General features: G+C 41.5%; 3 protein-coding genes across 3 annotated transcripts in view; all 3 read right to left on the reverse strand.

Annotated features, from left to right (window-relative positions):
• The window catches only part of clcn7.L (chloride channel, voltage-sensitive 7 L homeolog), a 40,414-nt gene extending 39,789 nt beyond the window's left edge, over positions 1–625 (reverse strand). Inside the window, 1 exon segment of the mRNA NM_001092265.1 lies at positions 436–625. Within this exon segment, the coding sequence (NP_001085734.1) occupies positions 436–552 (117 nt within the window). The 5' untranslated portion in view covers positions 553–625.
• Positions 626–2,123: 1,498 nt separating this feature from the next.
• Positions 2,124–7,440, reverse strand: LOC108702065. Its single transcript, XM_018237065.2, has 3 exons — positions 7,044–7,440; positions 5,287–5,413; positions 2,124–2,662 (listed from the first exon to the last, which is right to left on the reverse strand). The coding sequence occupies exons 1-3, from the start codon at positions 7,242–7,244 to the stop codon at positions 2,250–2,252; spliced, it is 741 nt and encodes a 246-aa protein (XP_018092554.1). The 5' UTR covers positions 7,245–7,440; the 3' UTR covers positions 2,124–2,249.
• Positions 7,441–9,071: 1,631 nt separating this feature from the next.
• On the reverse strand, positions 9,072–16,387 carry ptx4.L (pentraxin 4 L homeolog). Its single transcript, XM_018236665.2, has 3 exons — positions 15,897–16,387; positions 11,625–12,777; positions 9,072–10,328 (listed from the first exon to the last, which is right to left on the reverse strand). Exons 1-3 carry the CDS (start codon positions 16,011–16,013, stop codon positions 9,688–9,690), a joined length of 1,911 nt encoding a protein of 636 aa, XP_018092154.1. The 5' UTR covers positions 16,014–16,387; the 3' UTR covers positions 9,072–9,687.
• Positions 16,388–17,777: the final 1,390 nt, after the last annotated feature.

Genomic DNA, 17,777 nt, shown 5'->3' on the forward strand with positions numbered 1-17,777 from the left:
ACTGATGAGTGAATGCAGAGCGACCCAGTTACAGGAACACCCGGTGTAGGGGAAGTACAGTTTATAGGCCATAGACTAACCCCCTCTTATTCCTAATCCTTCTACCCCCTTAACCCTCCATTACCCCCTATCAGCCTAGTTCTATATCCTGCCCCCAACACTTACCCCCAGTCCATCTCCTGCCTTTCCCCCATCATATAAACTCCTTACACTTCCCTTTCTTTACTATTCCTCTAGTTCTTCCTGCTGTTCCTCAGGCTGTTCTTCAGGCAGTTCCTCCTGCTGTTTCCCAGGCTGAACCTCCTGCTGTTTCTCCTGCTGCCCCCCTGCTCCCATTTGCCAGTCTAACACCAAGTCCTTCTCATTGCCACCAAACTTGCCTCTTATACTCCCCAATCGTGTGCCAGTCCCCCCTCCAGACAAGCCATTTCTCACCTGTCTGACTGGCTGAGCAGCAGCAGAGCTGGTCCCATTGAGCAGCGGCGTGTTCTCCCCGTCCTCCTCCACATGCTCCCTACCCGACCAGGACACCTTCTTAGCCACATTGGCCATGGCAGACAGCTGGGCCCGACAGTGACAGACCTAATGGGAAGCAGCTCACTACTTCTGCCTCTCTGCTCTTCTCTAGCGTCATGTGACCTCCTTGCTCTCTGCAATCGGCTCTCACGTGAAACGAGCACAGTGCCAGCTACGGCGCCCTGCGAGGCTCATGTATGGGCGGCGCATTGCTTAATGGGAATTGTAGTTTTCTGGCTTCATTTAAGACTATGAGGTGAAAATGATTTATTTTCCATCTGCAAAGTTTCACTGTGGGCCCAGCATTGGCCCTGAAATTCTGTCCTCACAGTTAATATTTCGTTCCTTCCTCCTTTGTGTTGTGTACATTAGCATATCTCCCCAGCAGTGTTGGACTGGGATGCCAGGGGCCGCCCACCAGAAAACCTTAGGCCGTGGGCCCACTTTCCAACTATTATACCTCCTCTCCTCACTCAACATCTTTATTCTCCTAGTCTCTTTTCTCTATATACTATACTCTATTCTTCCATTATTAAGCCATGCCTCCCAACATTTTGGAAGTAAAAAGAGGGACAAAAATGTTTTTCCCGCATGTAGCTCAGCAATTTTTTGACCACACCCCTTTCTGTGGCCACACCCCCTAATTACCATGTTTGTTTTACAAAATTTGGCAGGTTATGAAAGTTTGAAAATATTTCTCCTTATCTAAACTGTGTTTTTGTGTCTCAAAATTGTTACAAAGTATCTTATTTGCACCTGTTAGCTGTTCTGGGCTCTCTGCTAAAAGCCAATTAAGTGAGAAACTTTGTTTCTTTTTTTGGCTGTTCAGTGCAGAGAAAAGAGGGACTTTCCAGTACAAATGAGGGACTGCGGGATGAACTGTCAAAAGAGGGACTGTCCCTCCGAAAAAGGGACAGTTGGGAGGTATGAATAAGCCTCTTTATTCCCATAAAGAAATAGGAAATGACCATTAAATAGACCAAATGTTTAGAAGCAGGAGGGCCCACTGACACCTTGGCCCACCGGGAGTTTTCCTGGTATCCCGGTGGGCCAGTCCGACACTGCTCCCCTGGACTGGATTTACATAGCGGGCACCCCTAGGCCCCGCTGCCATTTGTCACCCCTGTTCCCTCTCCTTCATTTGCGCACATACACACATTTTCATCATTAGGTCTGGAGCACTGGTGATTGGCACATGAGAAGTTTGTATTGTATCTCATGATCAGCCCCAGAGCTTCTGAACCAATGTAGGTGTGGTTAGGTTTCAAGCCACCCCATAAATCCTGCTGCCTTTAGCCTAGACCTTTCCACAAATCCGGGCCTGTATCTCCCAACATTTTGGAGGATTAGGTTCGGGTTTTGGCCAGGATTCGGCCTTTTTCAGCAGGATTTGGATTTGGCCGAATCCTTCTGCCCGCCAAACCGACCCCGAGTCCTAATTTGCAAAAGTTTTGCGAAATAGTGGATTCGGTGCATCCCTAAAAGCAAGACAACCTCTGGATATGCCCTAAAATTATTTTTCTTGGGGCCCAGTAGCATCTAGTTACACCACTGTCGCCAAGGTTTCAATAGTATTTGCAGTCAGAACCAGCAGTGCAGACAATAGCAGGAGTACAAACAGATACTGCCTTTATTAGCTGTACACTTTCTTACACGTAACTGAAACAACTGAGCATTTATCATCATCGTGTATATTGGACAGTTGTCTAAAATCTTCATGCAGAATTGTATTATTATGCAGGTGGCGTTGCCCCTCTTTGTGAGATTTGCAGCATTTCCAGTGCAGTCAGTCTTTCATACAGTTCCACCAAGAGCTCATTGTGGCCGTTCAGTAACTCAGTCAGTGTGGCCACTTTGTGGGAGAGTTTGTGAAGGCCGATTTTGTCCCGTTTACTTCCGGCACATTGGATTTTACACACCGTGTTCCCGACTGGTCTCTGGCCATCTGGGCATGTGGTGTTGTCCTGGTTTAAATGGAAAGGCATATGATTTGCAGTCTTGCACAACTGGGTTCCATTGACGGAATCTTGCTGGTCGCTTCTCTCTGCGCTCTCCTCCTTCCCCTGAATCCTGACTACTTGCTGCTCAATGGCCTCTATCCGTGGTGGCAAGCGGTCGTGGAGTTCCGACACCCTCTGTCCCACTTCTGAAAGAAAAGCAGGTGGGGATAAATGAGCAGAGTTTTTCCCATGTGTGCAATTATTTACTCTGTGGGTAAACAGTGGTGGTTCACCTTTGAGTTAACTGTTAGTCCAGTACGTTATAGAATGGCTTATTCTAACCAACTCTGCTAGAAAGAGTCAGAAGAAAAAAGGCAAATAATTAAAAGCTATAAAAAATAAATAATAAAGACCAATTGAAAAGTTGCTTAGAATTGGCAATTCTATAAAATACTAGAAGTTAACTTAAAGGTGAACCACCCTTTTAAAGGTGAGTACCCCCTTTAAATTTTAAATGGAAACACTTGGCCAAGTAGTAAGCACGCAAGGCGATAGATAATACTTGCTGTCTCCAGACCCAACTGGTCACTCACAAGCACCCCCACCCACTACTGCCTGGACAACACACCACAACCACCCCACCATTTCTCTGCACATAACCCCTGTCACCCTCTTCCTCTTCTAATCACCGCTAACTCCTTTCCCTCTTTTTATACCCCCTAGCTGAGGATAATTTTTGTATTTGGGGAGCATACAAGTCAACTGCATTTTTCAGGAGTCACCCTTATTTAACCCTCCCACCCAGTCTCTGGCAGCTCTCTAAGTAATTTAACACACAAATCCTTACTACTTCATGCTCTACTGGAACTAGGGATGCACCGAATCCAGGATTCGGTTCGGGATTTGGCCAGGATTCTGCCTTTTTCAGCAGGATTTGTATTCAGCCGAATCCTTCTGCCTGGCCAAACCGAACCCGAATCCTAATTTGCATAATCAAATAAGGGCGGGGAGAGAAATTCGGCTGAATCTTTTGAGAAGGATTTGGGGGTTCGGCCGAATCCAAAATAGTGGATTCAGTGCACCTCTAACTGGAAAATCACCCGTAAGCCTCAGAAGCAGCAGAAGAGGGAGCACAATTGGGGTGGCAGGGCCGGTGGGTGACAGGCAAAGCCATAATGCACCGGGATCATTTATTTATGATCTCCCATATTAATGGTTGGTTCTACTTCATACTGACATTTTGTCCGCTCTATACTGATATTTTAACAAGGGATCTCTTCAAGTGCTTTAGACATTTTTTAAATATTTTAAATATTTCTGATTGTCAGATTGTAGTCTGTTGCATAGTTGAAATGTATTTTTCAGCTCCTGTTTTCCTTATACAATAATGGATGGGATAACCTTTGTCTACTGCTACTGTACTTAGCTGTTGGGGGTAGGTATTATCTCTGGTATCTCTAAGCATATTGAGTATATTCTGTGAACTTCCCGAACCACTGCACTTACCTATGTACTACAAACCCGACCAACTGTTGTTGTTTTGTTGTAGTTGTACAACCTTTGGGCACCCACAGTTCATACCTGCTAGAATTCAAGGTCACGCCCCTGTTCATCAAGCTTTCCACTGGCTTTGTCATTTGACATGATGAATTCCAGCTGCCTTATTGGTCAGTCATTACTGATCTCATGCTATATAAACCCTCCCCTTCATCTTAAGTATCAGCTCTGCCAATGTTTTGGGGAGTTTAATGGCTTTGCACCCCTCTTCTTTTCTGGTCACCCTATGGTTTGAACCCATATTTACATTGGAGCCACGTTAAGTTCTCCAGTATTTCCTTTAGATGGAGGAGGGGTTGACTGGGAGTATGGAAGGGTATGGCCAGTGGTGTAACTATAGAGGAAGCAGGGGGGGCCCAGACCGCAGGGGCTGCTTCCTCTATAGTTGTAGAAACTATAGTAACCAGCCGCCTGCCCTGCTCCTATCCCCGCTCCTCAGGCGCTTACGTACCTAAAATCGAGTGTCGCAAGCTAGTGGGGAAAGCAGGGTGGGCAGCCATGTTCTTGGTGGTGCAGGTTACTGTAGTTTTAAGCGTTAGGCCCCACAGAAGATCTTTTGGTGGGGGTGGCCCGGCATGATTGTGTTACACCACTGGTCCTGGCAAAGACACACCCCAATGACCTCGGCCTGTTTCTGACATGTTACTCATTTGCTGCTATCCAGTTTGTCCTGTACTTCTCCTGCTACGTCCTTTCCAACCTGTTCCTACTGCCTCTTACCTGAAGGACTTGATTAATTCCCAGCCCCACTATTCATGAGACTATCCTTGACATGCACTCGGCCATATTTTATCTCTTGCCTAAACAAAGAGCCACCCAATATATGGTGTTCCATGAAGCCTTAGAAACAACACCTTCATGGTCTTTCCCCTACATGCCCTACCAGAAGAACTACAGGTATTTCATATATAAATGGAGGCATTTAAATGTAGCCAAATGAAAGCCATAAATGCTTTTTTAGGGGGGGATTATCCTTTTCCTGAGGTTAACGATTCTTCTCTAAGGTGAATAGAAAGTCCTATACCTGGTGGTTTGTTAAAATTACATAAACACCTTCTCAGACCCAACTTCTATGTTCAACTTCATACACCATTCCCATGTCTATGAGGACATAAGCAAACACTAAGCCTAGCAGTACAGAGGAGGCACATTGTAACTGGAGTGTAGGTTGCCCACGAAAACCAATGTGACCAAAATTAATTTAGATGCCAATATATGATAGAATATATTAATATTAGAAGCTAATTCCCAGTGTCAATGCTACATGAAGCACCTTGGAGAGAAGCAGCAGTTCTGCTAATGATCCTCTTTGTTCTCCTAAACATCTCACTTTGCTCTCGTTTAAGGTTCCTCAAGTGAAGCCACATTTCAACCAAACCAACGTGGAGTCTGGGGACTGCCTGCAATGGGTGGAGAAGACATTAGCACAACGAGAGGGTTCTGAAGGTTGTGTGTCATATAGAAAGGACAAGAAAAATGGATGACAAAGAAGGCTTAATTATAAAAGCAGGTATGTGATCCATTATCAGGCAGAATTAATTATTGGCAGGTCATCTCCCATAGACTCAATTTTATTTAAATAGTTGTAATTTTTATAAATGATTTCCCTTGGGACTTGATCCCAACTAAGATATAATTAATCCTTATTGGAGAAAACACAATCCTGTTGGGTTTAATTAATGATTTTCTTTCATAGAACTAAGAAATGGAGATCTAAATTTTGGAAAGATCCCTTATCCACAAAAAACCCCAGGCCCACAGCATTCTGGATAATAGGTCCTGTGAAATAGAGTGCATGAGTTACTAAATAACCTCAAGAATGAACAAAGAACTTACTGTTGACTGAGTGAGAAGTGTGGACATTGTTTATTTAAGGGAATTTAAATACATGGTTTCATTGAAATTTTCTCGAAAATTCTACTTCATCGGTCAATTATTTATGGCTTTGTTCATGGTTGGTTTGAAAAAAAAAAAAAACGAGTTTTAACTGTTGTTTCAACAGTCTGAGCCACCAGTGCAGGGAATAGAAAGGGACAGACAAACACTGCTTTCCATTGCAATACATATACAAATAACTTAAAGGGGTGTTCACAAGTTAACTATATAGAATGGCCAATTCTAAGCAATTTTTCAATTAGTTTTAATTTTTTATTTTTCATAGTTTTTCAATTATTTGACTCTTCTTCAGACTCTTTGTAGCTTTTAAATGGGGGTCACTGACCCCATCTAAAAAACAAATGCTCTGTAGGGCTACACATTTATTGTTATTGCTACTTTTTAAAAATGAAAAAAAACATCATAAATTCAAATAGTATATTTTAACAGTTTTTTTTTAGATTTAGTTAAGAAATAAATGAACAACATATATTCAAATTGTATTGGAGTATTTGGATTTTTTTTACATTTAAATAAAATTAAACAAATTAGAAATCAGTTTGTTTGTAACCACACCGTGATTAAAGGGGCAGATTATTTTACAATGAAACTTTAGTAAATTAAAGACAACACTATTTTAAAAGTTTGTATTTGAGTTTTTTTTATTTATTTATTTTTTTAAAGTGTCAATGTTTTTGTCTGTCGTCTCTTCAATTTATAAGGATCCAATTTATCCCAGCAAACCAAGGCAGTCGTTTGAATGGCAGACTGGAAGACAATGTGCTGGATAGATTAATACAGTGGGGATTATTGACCCCGGGAACAAGAGAACGTGTAGAAATTCAGGTTACACAAAGTCTGAATAGAAAAACAAAATTGTCTACAATAGTGAAAGAAGACCTACGGTTATGAAATATAACTTAAAGTAAATTCAAAGATTATTTGCCCCATTAAAAACTACAGTTTGACCAATTTATTCATCTATAGTCTCAGCTAGATAAACCAATGGTGTTTGCTGCTATTGGATGCCTAGAAAGATAAATCTGGTTAGTTTAATTAATAACTGTATTATATATAACAAGGCAATGTATCCAATAAAATCCTGTTTATTCCCAAACCACAAAAATAATGTCCCTAAAAGCATCCCTTTCCCACCTGTTTGACCTCGTCTGGGTGCCATCCTTGGAAGGTGGGCTTGTCCATCTGCTCCAGTGCCTTTTCCACCTCTTTTCTGATGTCTCCGTCCATTAGATCTTTATTTAGAGGTGCCCTAATGAACCTCCCAGAAGACAAGGCACGTAGAAGACAAAGTGACACACCAAAGAGAATGCCAACCAGATTCTTCAACGGGCACATTATTGTACAAGTCAAAGACACTGCTGGTTTTTTTTTCCTTGACAGCTTGAGTCCTACATACTTTGTGCCTGATGGACGAGTAACTTGAACCAATAGAAAGGATTGTGAGCAGCTTGCTAATATTAGCTTATTTATGGCCTGCTGCACTGTGGGAGATCTTCTCTCTGGTTGACACAGTAAAAGTTGACTGTGGTAGGGAAGACTATTAGGCAAACATGCCAAGAAACCAATGTTGCTTAAAAAGTCCCAAGAGATGATGTGTCCATGTGATTCACAGACATTCATTTCCACATGGGAATAATACTTGAAGATTTATTGTAGCATGCTTACATTCATTCATCTCCTTGGGATGAGTAATGTTGGAGACATGACCCCAGGCTTACTTTAATAGTGGGGGTCCACTGTTATTTATATATAGTAGGACTGTCTAAACTATGTCACTTCAGTTGTTGTTGAACTACAAGCCTCCAGCCCCATTGAGAGTCAGGGGCTGGGAATTGCACTCCAACAAGTAAAGGGCTGCAGGTTGAGCAATACTGATATTACATTTCTGTTGACATTTTGCCCTACTGTCAACATCTAGTGCTGCTGTTGTCATCTTGCTCTACAGTCTCAACTTGTTCTACAATCAACATCCCGACTGTCCCTTTTTGTTGTACTGTTGCCATCTCACCGTGAAGTTGTCATCTTGTGCTACAGTCTTCATCATGTGCTACAACCTACATCTTTCCCTTCTATTGCCCTTATGTTCTAATGTTGCCATCTCATTGTTTCATCGTCATCCTTCTCTACGGTCTCCATCTTTCTGGAGTTTTGCAATCTTGTCCTACTGTCCTTGTTGTCTAATTGTCTTCATCTTCCCCTGCAGCTCCCATATTGCTGTACTGTTGCCATTGTCCAACTGTCTCCATTTTCTTCTAATGTCACCATCTTGAACTACTGTCACAATTTTGTATAATTATTTCCATATTTCCCCATTGCCATCATCTTGTCCAACCATAATTTTCCCCTAACATCTCTAACTTGCCCTTCTGTTGTCATTGTGTCCAACTAACTCCATCTTCCCTTAATGTCTTGTCCTACTGTCATCATTTTGCCCAACTGTCTCTATCCTCCCCTAATGTCACAGTCTTGCCCTACTGTTTCCATTTGTCCTACTGTCTCCATCGTCCCTTAAAGTCGCCATTTTTTCCTTTTGTCACCATGTTTACTATCCACAACACACAGGGTCCTAAGCAGTTACTACTACTTGGACAACTAAAGACTATCAGCATTGAATTATGATAGAAAATAAGACAGAGGCACCCTTAGGTCATAGCTATTTATCTTACATTTCCATCAGTCAATACAAGTCTCCCTCACAGGATCCTGTTTACCCAAGCTCTGTGATGGTTGCCCTGCGTCCTCTCGAGAGTACATTGTACAATACATCCTTGCCCGGCCGCACATGAGAGAACAAAGCAAGGATTGTGCCGCAAGGAAAGAAACAAGGCAATTACTGTGCTTCACCAATGAACCAGATGTGCACAAGCTGTGTAAGTTTCAATTAGATGAATAGAAACAGTTAAATAGAAACGTTTTTGTTGGACATTGTTGATCTTTTGGAGGATTTCCATGACTTTTGAAATGAAAAATGTTGTGGATATACCAGAATATCAGTCATTGTAATATGTCATCAGAAAATGGTGGCATCTTTCCACTAGTAGACACAAATACATTTTACAAAGTAAGTAATACACTACACAATACAGTATTATAATATATAAGTTTACTTGAACCACAATATAATGGTACATATGTTTGCCACATACGCTGTTCCTTCTTATATTATAGTTAAACCCATTTTCATGGCATTTTAATCCCAACAAGGCATTCATTTATGTGTGGGGTCCAGCCTGGAGGTACAGAGATTGAAGACCCAGACTTCATATATTCAATCAAGGTGATATTGTACATTTTGACTGTGTATTAAAAAATTGTTTTACTATAAAGTATGTACAGTAAGCATCTAGAGCACAGAGCACACTGAGCATGTGCAGTGCCAGTGACTCCAGTAAGAAGAAGTACTAGATCTAAAACTGGGTGCATGTATTGGGGTCAAATGTGACCCTTTAATATAACTAAAATGCTTTGGGTCCCATAGACTGCTTAATTTGCAAAACGTCAAAATGATCTAGTCACCAACATGTAATATAAGGAAATATTGACCTACTATATGAAAAACTGCAATGTTGTATATGATATGGAGCTATAATGTGTACAGCTTCCAAGTCCGAGTCTACAGACTCTCTGGGTTAGTGCGGTAGGTCATAAGGTACATACGGTTTGCATAGGGTACATTATTTACTGATGATTAATAGACATAATTAACAGTCTAATGTACCAATCAGGCCCGCCTGTTTTGGCCTCATTCACTGACTCAATATTCTGTCCAGGCACATTATTACATACAGTCTTCCAAGCAGGGACAGCTTACTTTTTGCACAGATCCATGCAGTGAAGGTTCATCTCCCATTGTTAAGATGGTACCTCTTGGGAAGCCTTTCCCGATGGCTATGCCAGAGACCTCACCTGGGGATAAAGCACGGTTCCACATTGCAAAGCCAGCCAGGTTCCCCACAAAAGCTTCAGAGCTATCAAAACCACCACCCAAGGTATCTTGCTCTTGTCCAAGAATCAGTGACCCTCCTGGAGGTATCTCATAGCCTTTCTGAAACCGGGAGCCGGTAGAAGCCAACCTTCGGTCAACATAAAACCAGTATTTGCCCTGAATGGCTGACCAGATGAAGCAGGTATGATGCCAGTTGCCATCCAAAAAAGGAACCACGGGCAACTCTCGGTATACAGGATCTCCTATGACAAAGTGGAGGGCGTCATAGGCTGCTCCATTTCTGCCATGTAGCACCAGCTTATTGTCATTCTCTTCTGTTGCATAGGAAAGTATGGTACCCAGATAATTGGCATCGGTCCTCACCCAACTGCAGATGGACAGTTCATGAAGTCCATGTCTTAGACCTTTGCTGAAGGTGACAAAGTTTTCAGTTGAAGCATTGGGGAACACCAACATTGAGTCCACGTTACATACTGAAAAAAGTGAGAAAAATACCTATTGTTAGTAGACTAAAAGAACACCAAACACATGAAGAACATTATGATGTCCACCTCTACATAATTTTATGACTCAAAATATGTTTTACAGTGTACATTGAACATGCATTGGGCTGAAGTTCTGCATCCAGATTGGCCAAAAAAACATGCTAGTACCTTTGGAAATTTGATTATGTTTATGCTGTGCATTTTGGCATGCTTCCCAGGATCTGGGGTCACCCCTCACCCCTTGTATGTGCCTATAAGAACATTCTAGTTTATTCTATTCTATATGAACAAAAGGTTGGAATGCTTCAATTGCCCCTCCATATTTTTTGTCATAGATGAATAACTTGTCCCCATGTTCGTGCCACATATTAATGTGAAAAGAACTAAAATCCTTCTTGGAATGAAAATAAGATCAAAATACTAATTTGCAGTATAAAAAGTATAAAGAGCTTTAAACCTCATAATTACTTTAAATCAAGTTAGAATTATCAATGACTGTATTTTCTAGTTATTCCAGGTGAAAAATGTTGTTCTGAATTTTATGGGATAGCTTTATGAATTTATAGATTTAAAAAAGGGACTTTTTTAAAATAAGGTGGTGGAATTTGGCTTGCATCCATGTTAAGAAACACAATTAGATATGTACAAGAGAAGACACCTCGAAGTGTAACTAATTTCATACATTTAGACTTTTATTGTTATTATGAGCTGTGATTGGCTATTGGTAGCACCTAGATGGACTGGCAGTGCACCTGTTTTTTGTGTAGCCGCAATGTGTCTCCAAGCCTGGAATTCAAAAATAAGCACCTGCTTTGAGGACACTGGGTACAACATTCAAGGGGTTGGTGAGGAACATTTTGCTCACAAGCCACTGGATGGAGATCACTGGTCTAAAAGGTACAGTAGATTGCAACACAAACACAAGTCTGCTTAGGTCTGTAACTCAGAAGGAGCCAATCACAAATTCACAATGCCCATGGGCGTATGTACTTCTTGACCACTACAGAGGACATATCTGTTGCTTAGGGTACAATTAGCTAGGGCAGGAAAGGTTGACTTATAAACACTAGTTCATTATTCTATTGCCTGTCTGAATTGGTTTTATGCAATTAATTCTCCACTATTTTACATTTCTTTCCCCTCTCCTTAGTTCAATTTCAACCAATAAATATTCATGTATGGATGATGGGTGTTGTATAGCTAGCATTATGTTAGGATGGGTTTCACCCAAAACTAGCACCAGCGTATGACTGCCCTGGACGCATTAAGACCCATAAAACGTACTTGTGCCAGGTTGCTTGGTTTGCCGCTCACTAGTGTTCTGCACAGTGGTGCTCTGTGTAGTGCTCTGTTCCTTGTGCTCTTTTGGGATCTCTGTTACTGCTGATGGTGACCTACTTCCTTGTACCTCTGGTCTTTCTTTCTCTGGTAAGCCTGTCACATCTTCATATTCTTTATCCTCTGCTAACCTCAAGTTTTTGGTTGCATAGTCATGTTCTTTCTTCTCTGGCAAGCTTGGATTAGTTGGCTCATAATGATGTTGTTCCGCTTCTGGCAATCTCTCGTGCTTTGTCACAAAATCAATCTCTTCTTCTGTTGTCCTTACATTCTTTGTAACAGTTCCATGTTGTTCTTCCTCTGGTAATCTTTCATTCTTTGTCACATAATCTTGCTGTTGTTCTTCTGGCAACCTCCAATTCTTTGTCACGTTTCCCTGGGGTTCTTCCACTGGGACGCTAATGTTCTTAGTTCCATGTTGTTCTGTCATAGATGCCATCATCATTTTGGCTGGGATAAGCAGCTGTTGCTCCTCATGAAGTCTCTTCATCTGGTTGTGCTTGGACTGAAGCTTTGCCATTCGGTGCTGGGTAGTTATAGGATTTGGATTAATCCCTGGAGGTCCTGGAATGTTCTTATCAGGAGTTCGGTTCAGATTTTGTTTTGCGGTCAGACCACTTGGTGGTAAAATCTCGTTTTGCATGATGACTTTTAGTTTCTCCTCCAGTGCAGTTATTTTGCTTCCCTGCCTTTGAACCGAATCCTGAAATATATCCAGGGTTTTTTGTAGTGCTTTCTTGTCCATAACTAGCTGTACAATAAGCCTCTTCTGACTGCCAATTGATGAGGTCAAGTTTGAGATCAATGCATCCTTTGCCTTCTTATCTTTCATCTCCTGCTTATTTCTTTGAGTCATGGACTCCTCTAGGGAGGAGAACTTTAGGTCAAGCTTCTTTGTTTTCCTTTGGAGTTTTTTCAACCAGAATTTTACCCCATCAATTTCCCTCTGATTCACTTCATTGGTTGCATTTAGAGCTTCTGTGATGGACCTCTGCTGGTCAGTTAAATGTTGGAAGCGGGCGTCAATGTTGTATGACAAGTTGTAATTTTCTGCTATGCCCTGAAGACGTGTCAGTGTTAGCTCTTGGAACCTGCGAAACTGGAAGGGATAAAAACAGAAAGAACTTAGTGCCTCAATTATATCATGTATTAAGGTCTCTAGAAACCATGCAAGATACATATGTGACAGTATGATAAAAACAGCATGCTCACAGGGTGGGAGACCATACTTTGATAATAGGAGGATTCCAGAGCCAATTCCATGTATAATGCCCTAAAATACATTGCAGGATAAATGTATTAACAATTCCATGTAAGATACATCCCAGAACACTGTGCAGGATTAATATTATGAGTAAGTTCTACGTTATGACTTATACAAGTAGTTATTAGTAACAGCATTATTAGTAACAGCATGGGCAGAGATCAGAGCTCAGAGTTCTGGTGGGACCCAGGAGCTAGAAAAGCCGTAGGTGAAATGTAGAAACAGAAATATTTGATTCAACTTTATATCTATCCTAAAATAGTTTTGAATAAGGTAAAGATGAAAAAAAACAGGTTAGTGCACATGGAATTTGCATGTACATAGATCAGTTTCTCTTCATGTTTCACAATCCAATTTGAAGTTCTCATGGAATCAGGAAAGTAGAAATTGTCAGATTGCACAGAGCACTTTCTGCTCATGATGAAATTTCCTGGGGTAGGATTATGACATGCTGGAAAGGGATATAATGAACTGGTGTTGGAGGATGCTGGGAATTGTACATCAGCAACTAATATATGGTTAGCATCGGTTAGGCATCATTTTCATAAAGTGTTTACGGTCATTGTAATGTCCTACAGTTCTATGGTCACCCTCTTGTTTAACTGTCATCATCGTGCTCTACTGTTTCCATCTTGCCCTACAGTCTCCATCTTGCCTTACACTCACCTTCTGCAGTCATCATCTCATATTACTGTCTCTATATTGACCTACACTTGTCATCTTGTCTTACTGTTTCTATCTTGCTCTAGTGTCTCTATCTTGTCCGAGTGTCTCCATCTTGACTTATACTTGTCATTTTGCCCTACTGTTTCTATCTTGCCCTAGTGTCTCTATCTTGTCCTAGTGTCTCCATATTGACCTATACTTGTCATCTTGCCCTACTGTTTCTATCTTGCCCTAGTGTCTCTATCTTGTCCTAGTGTCTCCATATTGACCTACACTTGTCATCTTGCCCTACTGTTTCAATATTGCCCTAGTGTCTCTATCTTGTCCTAATGTCTCCATCTTGACTTATACTTGTCATTTTGCCCTACTGTTTCTATCTTGCCCTAGTGTCTCTATCTTGTCCCAGTGTCTCCAGCTTGACCTATACTTATCATCTTGCCCTACTGTTTTTATTTTGCCCTAGTGTCTCTATCTTGTCCTAGTGTCTCCATATTGACCTATACTTGTAATCTTGCCCTACTGTTTCTATCTTGCCCTAGTGTCTCTATCTTGTCCTAGTGTCTCCATATTGACCTATACTTATCATCTTGCCCTAGTGTCTCTATCTTGTCCTAGTGTCTCCATATTGACCTACACTTGTCATCTTGCCCTACTGTTTCAATATTGCCCTAGTGTCTCTATCTTGTCCTAGTGTCTCCATCTTGACCTACATTTGTCATCTTGCCCTACTGTCTCTATCTTGAAATTTTGTCTCCATTTTGAGCTATACTTTTTATTTTGCCCTACTGTCTCTATCTTGCCTTATTGTTTCCATCTGACCCTACTGTCTCCATCCTAGCCTACTGTCCCCATCTTGCCCTACTATCTTTATCTTGTTCTACTAAAATCATCTTGAACTATTGTCTCCATCATGCCCTACTTTCACCATCTTTTAGCAACTGTTGCCATCTTGATTTGCTGTCTCCATCCTCCCTACTTTCACCACCATGCACAACTTTTTCCATCTTGCTCTACTATTTTGCCATACGCCTTTAATTTTTTACACTCTGAATATTAGTGGGTTGTCTGGGTTTACTGAGTAATGAGCAATTTCAAAATATCTTAAGCTGGTCAACTTCTTGAAGTTTCCCTGGTACCCTAAAATTAATTGGATGTGGGGTCCTGTTTCATCTAGTTACACCCCTGCTGACTTTACTGGGCTTGTGCCAGCTGGGGCTAAGCAAAAGCAAAGCAGGGCTGGTATCATTTCATTCCTATTACAGGCTGAGTTTAGCTTCTGATGATACATGCACTGCTTTAAGAACAGGCATCAAGCCAGTAATGTTTTGTAGCCCAATAAATGTTTTTTTATTTCTAAAAGCAGAGAAGAGACTTTTGGTGTTTGCAGAACATCAACCAACCCAAGCATCAGTGATGGGGAGGAGGCAGCCTGAAGGCCAGTTAGGATGAGATTTGGGGTAGATGCTTATTTGCTCTTCTAAAAACTCTTGCAAACCCACCCTAAAAGTCACTTAGGCTTAGAAATAGAGTGAACATTGAATGCTGATTGGCTATGATAAGTCATTCCCCTACAGGTAGGTTAATGAATGAATGCCATTGCAGTGGATAGCACTCCCAACTCCCCTCTGTCTATCTGTGGTTGAACATTTGCAGATTGGATCACAGTTGTGCCCATTGATGCACCTTCTTGGAGGTTGGCAAGTTATACATGCAACCATTCCCTTAGATGTTGGGATTTGGTGAAAGAGGGAGGTCACAATTGAGTGTAGCCTTTGAAGTCAGTGACTGATATAATTGAATCCCCTGTAGGTGAACCAGTGCATGGGTCTTGTGTAGGGTAACTACATTTCACTTATATGGGGTCTATTTTTAGTGAAGTTATTGCACCTTTATTCAGGGGTGCTCCGCCAATGAGGCAAGTTGAGGCTGTCGCCTCAGGCAGCAGTGCCCCACTAGGTACCAGGGGCAGCAAAAATGCTGCTCCTGGTACTTTAAGAGCGAATTTCTGGGGTAGGGGGGGCAGCAGCAACTGCTGCTGCCTCAGGCGGCGGAGGGGCCAGGATCACCCCTGCCTTTATTCTACACTGCAATGGTAGAACTACACCCAAATCTGAAACTATTGAACATTTTACCGGGAAGTCCCTAGAAAATGGGAATGAATGCTGATGTGCTGTGATCTAGCTTGAGATGTACTGAGAGAACATGTGCTACTGCCTCTCGTGCATCCCCTGCCCTACAGCATTTCATTGTACACTACTAGCCAAAAATACAGTCACAATGTAACCCACCTGTTCCTCTAGCCTGCGAAAGCGCTCGAAGAATGGTTTTCTCTGCTCCAGAACCCGGGTCTGTTCTAGGAGGACACCCTGGAGACAGAAAGCGGTCAGGACCACTATCCGGAACATGGCGATTGAAGGACAGTTGTTGGCTTGTAGAAAACAAGGACCAAGAAGTGTCAGGGTGTCTGTAAGTCACTTAGTTCAGCACATGGCGCAGTTGCTGTGCACAGTTCCTCCAGCTTCTCACTGTATTTAATTCAGGGCTCTAGATTCTCAATTTTAATTTAACTGCTCCGGTTTCTTTGCAGTTTCATTATTTTCCAGGGTCATCTAAAGATCTTTCCACTTTCAGCAGATCATTCTCCCATTCAACATCTCCTTTTCTCAATAGGTACTTGATGATGTTGTCCAAATACCTTAATAACGTACTGTACTCACTGATGTCTCCTACCAATTAGCAAAACTGCCTCCTCTCTCCAGTTCCTCTGCCCAACTGATTCCTAAATCTCTCCCCACTCCCCCTACCCCAAGTAGTGGATGGTTTGGTCCACAAATAGATGAGTTCTGCAGACTCCTGGAGTATTCTTGATGAGCCAATTTTAGCTGCAAGGAAAATATCTCGCTCGGGAGGCTCCAGTAAAAAATGATATTTGTGGGACACTCTGTCATTCTAACTTTCTTATTTTAACTCTTCTATGTCCGGCTGGTGTAGATTACAGCTCTGAATCTTTGCTGTAGCACCTTCAACTCTATTTTACTCCTACAGAGTAAATATTTACAATACCAGTTTGCAAGTAAGGTTTATATACCATTCATATTTAAGGGAAGACAACTGATATCAATGAAATATATTTAAGTTATATTTAATTGAAAGTATGACAATGCTGCTCAATCTACATATGGCGAACATGTTGTTTATTGCACATTTGTGAAGCTGTAAAAATCAGTACAGGTGTTGAGATTGACAAATCATCACCTGTGGAATATGGAAGAATAAAAGGGGTTGTGTTCACTGGGGATGGAAAAGTCAGAACAGGTGTTGAGATTGATAAATCATCATCTGTGGAATATTGTAGGGACTCTAAGTGAACTTTATGTTCAGGAAGAAGGAGAAGGGAGAGGACGAGGAGCCTGTGAAGTTTTGGTAGAGCAAAAAGTCTGAGTAAAATATTAGTAATTTTCCCTGAATTAAAGGAGAAGGAAAGTTACCAAGGCAGTTTATTGCCAATAGAGTAGCCACGATAGTGCAAACTATAACACTATATTTATTCTGTAGAATGCTTTACCATACCCGAGTAAACAGCTCTAGATGTTCTGTTTGTTTAGGATAGCAACTGCCATTTTGGCTTGGTGTGACATCACTTCCTGCCTGAATCTCTTTCTGCTCACTCATAGTTCTGGGCTCAGATTACAGCAGAGAAAGGGGGAAGAGCAAACTGAGCATGCTCAAGCCCTAGCCCTGGAGGTTTAAGATGAAAACAGGAAGTCTGATACAGAAGCCCATGAGTACACAATAGAAGGGAAGAAATGCTGTGTTTCTTTTGACAGAGGACTCAGAGCAGCATTACTTTGAGGGTTTACTGGTGTATTTATATAGACCTTTCTGATAAAGCTTACTTAGTTTTAGCCGTCCCTTCTCCTTTAAGTTGCTCTAATACTGGCTGAGGCCTGGTCAAAAACAGGTTGTTGAGGTATTCAGTGTCAGAGTTCCGTGGGCCAGTCTGTTCTGGTGTCAGAAGAATACATTTTACTCTTTCAGTTCTTTTATTGTATGAATAGAAAAGTACCTGTTTGTAGAAAACGCTGCTGTGAATAAAACACAGACGAGCACTTGGTTGAAGTTAAACACATATAAAATGAACTCCAACTCATACTCTATCTATCTATCTA

Source organism: Xenopus laevis, chromosome 9_10L, assembly GCF_017654675.1.
Source record: "Xenopus laevis strain J_2021 chromosome 9_10L, Xenopus_laevis_v10.1, whole genome shotgun sequence".
NCBI lineage: Eukaryota > Metazoa > Chordata > Amphibia > Anura > Pipidae > Xenopus > Xenopus laevis.

What these genes read in the sequence shown, in the direction of transcription:
- LOC108702065 (XM_018237065.2), bottom strand. Translation starts at nt 7,244, where the DNA reads ATGTGCCCGTTGAAGAATCTGGTTGGCATTCTCTTTGGTGTGTCACTT. An exon ending in ACCCAGACGAGGTCAAACAG is followed by an intron (nt 5,414 to 7,043) that starts GTGGGAAAGGGA and finishes CACCCATTGCAG; the next exon opens with GCAGTCCCCAGACTCCACGT. An exon ending in AACTGCTGCTTCTCTCCAAG is followed by an intron (nt 2,663 to 5,286) that starts GTGCTTCATGTA and finishes CTTTTCTTTCAG; the next exon opens with AAGTGGGACAGAGGGTGTCG.
- ptx4.L (XM_018236665.2), bottom strand. Translation starts at nt 16,013, where the DNA reads ATGTTCCGGATAGTGGTCCTGACCGCTTTCTGTCTCCAGGGTGTCCTC. An exon ending in TTCGCAGGCTAGAGGAACAG is followed by an intron (nt 12,778 to 15,896) that starts GTGGGTTACATT and finishes TATCCCTTCCAG; the next exon opens with TTTCGCAGGTTCCAAGAGCT. An exon ending in AACCAAGCAACCTGGCACAA is followed by an intron (nt 10,329 to 11,624) that starts GTACGTTTTATG and finishes CACTTTTTTCAG; the next exon opens with TATGTAACGTGGACTCAATG.